Genomic DNA, 12,477 nt, shown 5'->3' with positions numbered 1-12,477 from the left:
GTGGTTGTTGTTCTTGTCTTGTTGCAGCAGTAGCAGGAGTAATGATAGCAGCATCCACTATTACTGTTCTTGTTGGTGTAGGTGTATTTGAAGTCCTCGTTTGTGATGTTGTTGTTGTGATTGTGGTTGTTGGTGTTGTTGTTATCGTCGTCGTAGTTGTCGCCCTAACGGTTATCGTCGATGTAGGTGATGTTATTGTTGTTGTTGTTGATGAATGATGCATATAGGCTGCATTGTTAAGCTCGACACGGGTCGTTATTAGCTTTTGCTAAAAATCGCTACTCGTCGATGGATTGCCTAAATTGCTCTCCACCGTATCATCCTTATGTCAGAGCGGTGGTTTATAGACTTCAATGGCCGGCGTTAGCATATCCACTCTCGTTGATATTGAAGTATCACTGTGAAGCAAAAAAAAAAAAAACAAAATTAAATTGAAAATTAGTTTTGTTGGTTTCGTACAAATCGAAGTCTTAATTTTACAGGAACCAATTTCAAAGTTTTTTCTTGGAATTTCTCAAAAATCGTATAAGATATAAATTAACTTTTTTTTTGGTCTTAAAATCATGTTTATTGTAGATTTCTTTTAGTACACAGAGAATACAGATTGGTTGGGACGATCGAATTTATTGCCAGCCTCCTTTTGGCAGTTGCAACTACTATCACTTGGCAGTTGTGTCTCCTAAATAATTCGGTCCTGCCAATCGAACGATGACAAGGAGGACTTACATGACATAAAGAGTTGATTTTGTCAACCAATAAATTCTGCTGTCACCTTCATCATTCGGTTGAGTTGATCAAACCTCGAAGAAAAATTGGTCCCGCTATCTAAAGGGTGATACGGTCAAAATTTGGTCAATATAAACTTGACGTATTTCTTTCAATTTTGCATTTAAAAAACCTGAACACCCCTCATTTTGAAGGTGTGTGTGTGTAGAATGTTACTCCTATTTTGATTTTGGAATTAACTCTTCAGTTGTCAAAATGCCGTCCAAGCAAGAAGAGCAGCGTATCAAAATTTTGCTCGCGCATCGCGAAAATCCGAGCTACTCGCACGCAAAGCTGGCAAAATCGCTAAAAGTTGCCAAATCAACCGTTACAAGTGTAATTAAAGTGTTTGGGGAACGTTTGTCGATAGCGAGGAAGTCTGGATTGGGGGGAAATCGAAAACCGGAAGCCGCTGAGACGACAAAGAGAGTTGCCGGTAGTTTCAAGCGAAACCCTAACCTCTCTCTCCGAGATGCCGCAAATAAGGTGTATCGTCTACAACCGTGCATCGAGCCAAAAAACGAGCCGGACTATCGACTTACAAGAAGGTAGTGACTCCAAATCGCGATAATAAACAAAATACGACGGTCAAAGCGCGATCACGGAGGCTGTACACGACGATGCTGACGAAGTTTGACTGCGTGGTAATGGGCGACGAAACCTACGTCAAAGCCGACTACAAGCAGCTTCCGGGACAGGAGTTTTATACGGCAAAAGGAAGGGGAAAGGTAGCAGATATTTTCGAGCACATAAAACTGTCAAAGTTCGCAAAGAAATATCTGGTTTGGCAAGCCATCTGTACCTGTGGCTTGAAAAGCAGCATTTTCATAGCTTCCGGGACTGTCAACCAAGAAATTTACGTGAAAGAGTGTTTGAATAAACGTCTGCTGCCTTTCCTGAAGAAACACGGTTGTTCCGTACTGTTTTGGTCGGATTTGGCATCTTGCCATTACGGTAAAAAGGCCATGGAGTGGTACGCCGCCAACAACGTGCAGGTGGTTCCCAAGGACAAGAACCCTCCCAACACGCCAGAGCTCCGCCCAATTGAGAAATACTGGGCTATTGTCAAGCGGAAACTAAAGAAGACCAAAAAAAAAACTGCTAAGGACGAGCAGCAGTTCAAGGCAAACTGGCTTTCTGCGGCGAAGAAGGTGGACAAGGTGGCTTTGTCATTCCGTTTGTAACACATCGAAATATCGATTCCTGACTATATAAAGTATATATATTTTTGATCAGGGAGAAATTCTAAGGCGATATAACGATGTCCGTCTGTCAATCTGTTTGTCTGTCTGTCTGGCTGTCTGTCTGTCTGTCTGTCTGTCTGTTGTAATCACGCTACAGTCTTCAATAATGAAGCAATCGTGCTGAAATTTTGCACAAACTCATCTTTTGTCTGCAGGCAGGTCAAGTTCGAAGATGGGCTATATCGGTCCAGGTTTTGCTATAGTCCCCATATAAACCGACCTCCCGATTTGGGGTCTTGGGCTTATAGAAATTGTAGTTTTTATCCAATTTGCCTGTAATTTGAAATCTAGAAGTATTTTATGACCATAAAGTGGTGTGCCAAAAATGGTGAGTATCGGTCCATGTTTTGGTATAGCCCCCATATAGACCGATCTCCCGATTTTACTTCTTGGGCTTATAGAAACCGCAGTTTTTATTCAATTTACCTGAAATTGGAAATCGAGAGGTACTTTAGAAACGTAAAGAGGTTTGCCAAAAATGGTGACCATCGGTCCATGTTTTGGTATGGTCCCCCTATAAACCTGCCTCCCGATTTGGGGTCTTGGGCTTATAGAAACCGTGGTTTTTATCCAATTTGTCTGAAATTGGAAATCTAGAGATATTTTAGGACCATAAAGAGGCCGAAAATGGTGAGTATCGGCCCATATTTTGGTATAGCCCCCATATAGACCAATTTCCCGATTTTACTTCTTGGGCTTCTAGAATCCGAAGTTTTTATTCAATTTGCCTGAAATTGGAAATCTAGAGGTATTTTCGGGTCATAAAGAGGAGTGCAGAAAACGATGAGTATCGGCCCATATTTTGGTATAGCCCCCATATAGACCGATTTCCCGATTTAACTCCTTGGGTTTCTAGAAAACGTAGTTTTTATCTGATTTGCCTGAAATTGTAAATATTCTGGTATTTTGGGCTCACAAAAACGTTTATCGGATTAAGTTTTTATCGGTCCATTTGGTAATGCCTCCATATAGACCGACTTCACTTCTTGAGGGTATAGAAGGCGCACTGATCATGAAAATTGCTTGAAACTCAATGTAAAATTTCCAGATTTTAATTCTCGGGTGAAAATCTACAGATTTAGGATTTCAAATCAAGACGTTATTTTATAATTTGCTTGCACACTTACAAGAGATGTTAATGATTCCTCTAAAAATCAAAGAAAAATGCTTCTTATAAATGCAGAATAATAATATATAGCCCTCATAGGCCCTCATAGGTGAAATCTTGAAATTTATCTTCGGGAAGTGTCCTCAAGTCCTCAAGCCCTCCTGAAATTTCAAAGGAAACCCTAATATTTGGTTCATGGTGATGGGTATTTAAGATTCGGCCCGTCTGAACTTACTGCTGTATATACTTGTTATTAAGTATTTTATTATTATTTCATTTTGTTAAATGCTATCATACATGTAATAAAACGTATAATTATAGAATACATATATAAACGAAAAATATCGATATATGATATTATTAGTCCCATATAACAAATCCATTACCATTGGGTGACAATGATACGTATGATAATTATATCCCGTAGCGTAGTTAACAGATCTCACTGAAATCGGTTCAAAAATTAGCTTTCGACAGATTTACTCCCATATGAGCATAGACGCAAAGTTTTACTCCGATTTACGTGAAAAAGAGAGTAGAATTAGCATTAAGGTATGCACGCCAAGTTTTAAATCGAACGGCCACAGACGTTATAGTTTCAAAATCTGTGGGTTTACTTTCGTAATACAAAAGAGCATTAAAATATAAAACAAAAATATTAAAATAGGGCTGTATGAAAATGGGCCCCTGGAAAATAAGCCCCAAAACCCAAATGTGGGGCGAAATTTCATAATGAATATGGGCTCTGTGAAAATGAGCTCCAACTGTTGTAACTGAAGCATGAAAATTGAACCCTAAGCAAAAACACAAGGCGGTATGAAAATGAGTCCCAGGAAAATAAGCCCCAAAACCCAAATGTGGGACGAAATTTCATAATGAATATGGGCTCTGTGAAAATGAGCTCCAACTGTTGTAACTGAAGCATGAAAATTGAACCCTAAGCAAAAACACAAGGCGGTATGAAAATGAGTCCCAGGAAAATAAGCCCCAAAACCCAAATGTGGGGCGAAATTTCATAATGAATATGAGCTCTGTGAAAATGAGCTCCAACTGTTGTAACTGAAGCATGAACATTTAAACCAAAGCAAAAACACAAGGCGGTATGAAAATGAGTCCCAGGAAAATAAGCCCCAAAACCCAAATGTGGGACGAAATTTCATAATGAATATGGGCTCTGTGAAAATGAGCTCCAACTGTTGTAACTGAAGCATGAAAATTGAACCCTAAGCAAAAACACAAGGCGGTATGAAAATGAGTCCCAGGAAAATAAGCCCCAAAACCCAAAGGTGAGGCGTAATTTCATAATAAATACGACCTCTGTGAAAATGAGACCCAACTGTTGTAAATGAAACATGAAAATCGAACCAAAAAAAAAAATTACGACTCATTTTCACTTTTTATTTAAACGACTATATCAAAATGAACCCTAACTGTGGGTTTGCGTTAGCTCACTCGGACTCTATTCATTGGAGAAAGTTTTAAATCCCGGGTGATTGCCGGTCATTTTTGTTACTTTAGAATTGCGGTAGCACATTTTGGATTCAGTTCATAGGAAAAAGTCATAAACCACCATCAACTTATATCATTTCGGAATCGCGTTAACCCACTTTGGACTCTATTCATAGAGGAAAGTCTTAAACTTCGGCAATTATATTACTTTGCAATTGCGTTAGCTCACTTTGGGCTCCGTCCATACTACAAAACCTTTAACCCCGACCAAGGATTGGCCGTCCTTTTCATTTTGAGATCGTGTTAGCCCACATTGGATCTATCTATAGAAATAGTCTAAAACCTCGCCAAACCTATTACTTTATGTCCGCCATACTCCACTTTGGAATCCGTTCATATGAGAAAGTCTGAAATCCCAGCCGAAGGCTAGCCAAGCAATAAAGAAATCTGTTGCTATTCGAAACAACCAAAAGGGTGTACAGTTGCCCCCCATTGAAATGAAGGACAATCCCATAACGGAAATTGGGGTTAATTTTCATTTGAAATATTGGGATTTATTTTCATAACGCACACGGTCTCCACAATTTTTTACACCCCAGAAAAGAATGAAGATTTTGTGTTGTTGTTTTCGATATACTTTTCTTGGGCCCTTCTTCATTCAGATTTTGAGGATCATTTTCATATTCATATGCCCTTGAAAAAATGTAGAAATTCGGTATTTTTCTATGTAATCTTTTGGGGGTCCTACTTTAGGTCGGGTTTGAGTCTCATTTGCATAGTCATACCGCACTGCAAACCATTGAAGGGTGTGTGATATTGGGCCCGGCCTAACATGTCACCGGTCACCGAAAAAAATATGTTTTGGAGTCAATTATGGTCCTATTCTTCGACCCCGGAAATTATATATAAATTACCAAAGTCAATTTAAAAAGAAATTGATTCGATTACAAATTTTATTGATCCGATCAAGCAAATTTTTTGTTTTGATTAAAATTAAATATTTTTTGAATATTTTTTTTTTGAAAAAACATTGGTGACCTTTTTTCCTGTATATATCTTACTGGCCATAGATAGCATTTCATGAGAACTAATTTCTTTAAATTTGCAACAGTTCTCAGTAATTTTACTAGAATAGAATGTCACACAAATCATAGTTTGATGAAAGCCACATTAAATATGGATTTAAATATTAAATCAATTTATTTACTATAATAAATCTGTTTATATCATAATCTATTTTTTTGTAATTTTCTTATTTCTTTGGATATTTTTAAATGATACCAAGTTACAAAATAATTTTCTTATACATACGATATGTAAGTTGCATAGAATATTATCTTTATTTAGACAAATCCCTATTTGGACATGAACTTTTAGTCTTTCCGCTTCTTGATAATTTAATCTTAGCGATTATCATATGAAATAAACACTTTAGGCTTATGTGAGTTAGCTTTTGGTTTTAAGCTTTAAATGTCAATTGATTCATTGCAATAAATCTTTTAAATTTTTCAGTTTAGTTTTTGTTTATAGCTTAAATGCTATAGTGGATTTGAGCCAAAGACCAGCACGAGACACACACACAGACATAGTCAAATCAAAGACAACTACCATTAAAGCCATAGCCATATACCAGACCATACCATATACCAGACCATGCCATATACCAGACCTTTATACCATATAAACAAACATATACGGATAGTGCATTGGTGGATATATATCCGGTACACATATCCTTTGATGACTTTACAAACGAATCCTATTGAGTATTACGTTACGTGTCCTTCTTTGTATTTGGCAGTATTTTGAGACATGTTTCTACTATAGGTGGTATTGGTGACAAATATACATGGATGCTATATAAAGGACGAAGTCTATTGCTTAGCCGAATGTGCATTCTTATATCCGTACTCCACTAAAACAATTGAAAATATTTTTGGCTTTTTCATTCTTAGGTATTTTGATTGATTAGCCGCACGTAACTAAAGATTCTCAATGGTTTGTTCATTGAATTTTGCTTCTGATTAACTGGTACTCTTTGTTAGCAAAAAGAATACTAGGGCAAGCCGGTAGTTTTACAAAACATAATCTATTTAGAACAAGTATATACAGTAGTAAGTTCGGCTTTGCCGAATCTTAAATACCCACCACCATGAATCAAATATTATAGTTTCCTTTGAAAATTTCAGGGGGGTTTGATGACAGATATTTTTCCGAGCAGATCAGTTCAACCCGTACGCTAGATAAATGTAAAGATTTTACCTATGAAGACTAGATCAGATTCTGAATTTATAATAACCATTTTTTGTTTGAGTTTTAGAGGAATCATAACCATCTCTTGTAAGTGTGCAAGAAAATGATGAAATAATGCCTTGATTTGAAATCTAAAATCTGTCGATTTTCATCCCAATTATTTAAATGACTATGAGAAGTAAAATCTGGAAATTTTGCATTCAGTTTCAAGCAGTTTTCATGATCAGTGCGCCTTCTATACCCTCTATAAGTTAAATCGGTCTATATGGAGGCCTTACCAAATAGATCGATAAAACTAAATCATATACATTTTGTTATGGGTCTAAAATGCCAGTATATTTTCAACTTCTGGCAAATCGGACAAAACTACAATTTCTAGAAACCCTAGTAGTTAAATCGGGAGTTCGGTGTAATCGGGGCTATATCAAAACATGGACCGGTACTCATCATTTTCGATACACGTCTTTATGATCCTAGAATACCTCTAGATTTCCGATTTGAGGCAAATTGGGTAAAAATTACGGATTCTAGAAGACCAAGAATTAAAATCGGATGATCGGTCTATATGGTGGCTATATGAAAACATGTACCGATACACCCCATTTTTGGCACACCTCTTTATGGTCCTAGAATACCAATAGATTTCCAATTTCAGGCAAATCGGATAGAAACTACACTTTGTAGACGCCAAGAAGCAAAATCGGGGAATTGGTCCATATGGGGGCTATACCAAAACATGGACCGGATAAGCACCATTTTTGGTACACTTTTTGATGGTTTTAAAATACCTCCAGATTTCAAATTTCAGGCAAATTGGATAAAAACTACAGTTTTTATAAGTCCAAGACCCCAAATCGGGACCGATATAGCCCATCTTCGAACTTGATCTGCCTGCAAACAAAAGACGAATCTGTGCGAAATTTCAGGACGATAGCGCCATTATTGAAGGCTGTAGCGTGCTTACAACAGACAGACGGACAGAGGGACAGACGGACATGCTCCTGATCAAGAATATATATACTTTATATAGTCGGAAATCGATATTTCGATGTGTCACAAATGGAATGACAAACTTATTATACCCCCGTCACCATTCTATGGTGGTGGTATAAAAATATAGCATCGAAATAGTATGTCAAATTCATTGAACTATATTTAGACTTGACATTTAATGCCATGCATTTCAGCTTTAAGACGGGTGGCCTAATTGAGTCCAATATACATTAATGAGTGTCAATTAGCGCCCAACATAATTTAAGGCCATGTTGGAATATTATGAATATAAAAAAGAGAAATCTTTCAGATTTAAAGAAATTATTTAATGGAGGTTTTGGCCGATAGCCTCTATTTGCTAGAGCCCGTATAAATAAATAAAATAAATAATGGAAATTAAATTTCAAACACAAATACGTTGGGAGCCAATTGAGCCCAACGTATTTGTTATAAGCCTTGTCGGAATATCATGTATATAAAAAGGACAATAACTGTAAAGAGAACTCTTTCAAATTTAAAGAAATTAGTTAATGGACGTCAATTGGCGCCCAACGCAGTATGTTTTTGTAATTTAGGGTCACAAGCCTTATTGGAATATCTATAAAAAAAGCTCAAAAATGGGATCAATTGAGATGCTAGAGCTAGTTCTGGTATACAGTGCTGACATTATAAATTTTTTTTTGGGTATTTTTAACTCATGGATTTATTTATTTTGAACCTAGCACTCGATGACATGTGATGTAAATATAGTTGACGGTTATAGTCCTACGTATTTTCTAATATAGTTAATTGGCGCCCTATTATTTTTTAAATTTATAGTCATATAATTTCAATAGGACGGATGTGCCTTATTATTGAGTTAACCATGGAGCCACCGTGGTGAAATGGTTAGCATGCCAGCCTTGCATACACAAGGTCGTTGGTTCGATTCCTGCTTCGACCGAACACCAAAAAGTTTTTCAGCGGTGGATTATCCCACTTCAGTAATGCTGGTGACATTTCTGAGGGTTTCAAAGCTTCTCTAAGTGGTTTCACTGTAATGTGGAACGCCGTTTGGATTCGGCTATAAAAAGGAGGTCCCTTGTTATTGAGCTTAACATGGAATCGGGCAGCACTCAGCGATAAGAGAGAAGTTCACCACTGTGGTATCACAATGGACTGAATAGTCTAAGTAAGCTTTGATATATCGGGCTGCCACCTAACCTGACCTATGATGACCGTCACGTTTACTGCACCATCGGGTAGTTCATAGTAATTTTGGCTTCGAGTTTCCAATTGAAATAGCTCTATTCTCAAGTTTTTTAAACTCGTTAATAATTTGAGAAACATTCCTGAGAATTGAAACTTCCTCGCATATATCATGATCGTGGCTATCATTCGCTATCCAAAGTCTGAAGAATTTTCAGTTTGCGACTTTTGCTACTTTTCCTACATTTACGACGTTGACAACTTTGCGACACTCGCAAACCTTACAAAGTTTGATACAGACCATCTCTGATTGTCACAAGTCCTTTCTAACAAAATTTGACAATTTGGTTGTCGATTAGCGGCCAACTGGATGTCCGTTGGCGCCCAACGTAATTTTATTACCCATATAAAACAATAAGATGTGCCTTATCAATCAGTTATGGATATTGTCATAAGTTTTTTCTAACAAAATTTTACTAACAATTTGGATATTGATTGGCGCCCAACGTAAACGTTATGTCATATGATTTTATTGACCATCTAAAATCCGTTTCATCCGTATGTCCTTATTCCTATGGCAGAAAGTTTTTTCATTGCGTCATATTGTCATCATCATTACCATCACTATGATGATACAGCCTAATTCAGATTGACCGGTTGGTTTAGTCCAATAGCCAAGTTTAATATAATCACATTTCTATGCCATCAAATCAAGATAGTACTGTGCGGTATCACATCCTCTGTACTAAACTGGCATAGCAATGTGTTAAAACAAATGCATGATGTATGAGATGAAGATGAATGTGTAGTACATTGGTCGTACATGGTAAAGTGACAAAAACTTGGACATAGAAGAACCTTAAGCTTTGTTGAATGAACAAATTGAGATTTTTAAGTTATGGTTTGAAATAGAGGTGTGCGCGTGACACGAAACTGTTGTGGCTCGTGAACAAAATCTGAAGTAACTTTCGTGAATGTGCGTGAATGGGACTTAAAATAATATGTCGTGCGTGAGAAATAAAATCGGTTCGTGAATGTGCGTGAATAAAATTTCTGCAAAATCACGCCCACGAAAAAAAAATCAAGATTAAATTCTTTATAATATGGTAACTGAATTTTATTTAGCTGTCGAACTATATCCTATTTATTAATTTTGTCACCTTTCCTTTTTTCGGAAAATGTCCGGAGTCTCGTGAATTTGTCGTGAGTCACATTAATTGTCTTGAATTGTGCGTGTGCGTGCGTGCGAGTACTGGTTTTCATTTCGTGAACGTGCGTGAGTGTGCGTGGCTACCAAATGTCTCGTGCGTGAGCGTGCGTGACTAAACATATTGCTTCGTGAATGTGCGTGAGTGGGAATGAAATTTCACTCACGCGCACACCTCTAGTTTGAAAGTCCATTTCTATTGTCTTTTCATCAAAAAAAAAAAAAAACAGTTTTAAGGTTTAAGTCGATTTTTTGTATTTTTTTTTAATTTCTACTAACCGACTTTTAAACATTGAGTCAAATCGACTAATTGTACTTTAAAAATTGAAATTGAATTGAATTGAAAAAAAAAATCCAAAAGTCAAGAACCAACAATTGACTTGTCATTGGACGCAAAACTCGAAACTCGATTTTGTCAAATTATTAAAAAGTTAAAAATATAAATTTTGGAAAAAATCGGAAAAATTCTCATAATAATCCCTAATTTAAAAATATTTTTATACCCTCCACCATAGGATTGGGGGTATATTAACTTTGTCATTCCGTTTGTAACACATCGAAATATTGCTCTAAGACCCCATAAAGTATATATATTCTGGGTCGTGATGAAATTCTGAGTCGATCTGAGCATGTCCGTCCGTCCGTCTGTTGAAATCACGCTAACTTCCGAACGAAACAAGCTATCGACTTGAAACTTGGCACAAGTAGTTGTTATTGATGTAGGTCGGATGGTATTGCAAATGGGCCATATCGGTCCACTTTTACGTATAGCCCCCATATAAACGGACCCCCAAATTTGGCTTGCGAGGCCTCTAAGAGAAGCAAATTTCATCCGATCCGGCTGAAATTTGGTACATGGTGTTAGTATATGGTCTCTAACAACCATGCCAAAATTCGTACACATTGGTCAATAATTATATATAGCCCCCATATAAACCGATCCCCCGATTTGGCTTGCGAGGCCTCTAAGAGAAGCAAATTTCATCCGATCCGGCTGAAATTTGGTACATGGTGTTAGTATATGGTCTCTAATATCCATGCAAAAATTGGTCCACATCGGTCCATAATTATATATAGCCCCCATATAAACCGATCACCAGATTTGACCTCCGGAGCCTCTTGGAAGACCAAAATTCATCTGATTCAGTTGAAATTTGGTACGTGGTGTTAATACATGGCCTCAAACTCCCATGCAAAAATTGGTCGAAATCGGTCCATAATTATATATAGCCCCCATATAAACCGATCCCCAGATTTGACCTCCGGAGCCCCTTGGAAGAGCAAAATTCATCCGATTCGGTTGAAATTTGGTACGTGATGTTAGTATATGGTATCCAACAACCATGCAGGAATTGGTTCATATTAGTCCATAATTATATATAGCACCCATATAAACCGATCCCCAGATTTGACCTCCGGTGCCTTTTGGAGAAGCAAAATTCATCCGATCTGGTTGAAATTTTGTATGTGGTGGTAGTATATGATATTTAACAACCATGCCGAAAGTGGTCCATATCAGTCCATAATCACATATAGCCCCTATATAAACCGATCCCGAGATTTGGTTTTGGAGCCTCTTGTAGGAGCAAATTGCATCTGAGTCAGTTTAAATTTGGTACATTGTGCTAGTATATGGCCGTTAACAACCATGCCTAACTAGGTCCATCTCGGTCTATAGTTATATATAGCCCTCAGATAAATCGATCCCCAATCACACAAAAATTGGTTCATATCAATAATTGTATATAGCCCCCATATAAGCGACCCCCATATTTCAATTCTGGCTCCCTACGTACCGTGCAAAAGTTCATATCGATTCGTAATTATTTGTAGACTTACCTACACATACTTTTCTTTGTCTAATATATACCACGTATGGACTAACTCACAATTTAGAAAACGATTTAAGATACCACAACCCAAGTAATTCGATTGTGGATGAGACAGTCTTTCGTAGAAGTTTCTACGCAATCCATGGTGGAGGGTACATAAGATTCGGCCTGGCCGAACTTACGGCCGTTTATACTTGTTTCTAATTTGTTTTTAATTTTTTGCGTTAGCTAATCAAATTTTAAACCGTACTGTGGAGATATTTGTCATCTTAAATAAATTTTTTTTTGTGACATTTTTATGTACTACCCCAGTCATAAAAATTTTTCCAATAAAAATGAATTTCAAAAACTATTAACTGATTTTATTAATTTTGTATTTAAAACAAATATCAATTACAAAAATGTATTGTTTCATTCGGAATAGTTAATTTTTTTTTT

The 12,477-nt window shown here is 36.9% G+C and overlaps 1 protein-coding gene across 1 annotated transcript in view; it reads right to left on the bottom strand.

Moving 5' to 3' along the window:
- Positions 1 to 270: 270 nt before the first annotated feature.
- Positions 271 to 12,477, bottom strand: part of Teh1 (tipE homolog 1 phospholipid transfer protein) — a 294,454-nt gene continuing 282,247 nt past the window's right edge. The window contains exon 2 of the mRNA XM_075308662.1: positions 271 to 398. Coding sequence (XP_075164777.1) covers positions 329 to 398 — 70 coding nt within the window. The 3' untranslated portion in view covers positions 271 to 328. The remainder of the gene's footprint in view (positions 399 to 12,477) is intronic.

This window comes from Haematobia irritans, chromosome 1 (genome assembly GCF_050003625.1).
Source record: "Haematobia irritans isolate KBUSLIRL chromosome 1, ASM5000362v1, whole genome shotgun sequence".
Taxonomy (NCBI): domain Eukaryota; kingdom Metazoa; phylum Arthropoda; class Insecta; order Diptera; family Muscidae; genus Haematobia; species Haematobia irritans.
The sequence above is the reverse complement of the archived record's forward strand: the minus strand, read 5'-3'. Positions and strand labels throughout refer to the sequence as shown.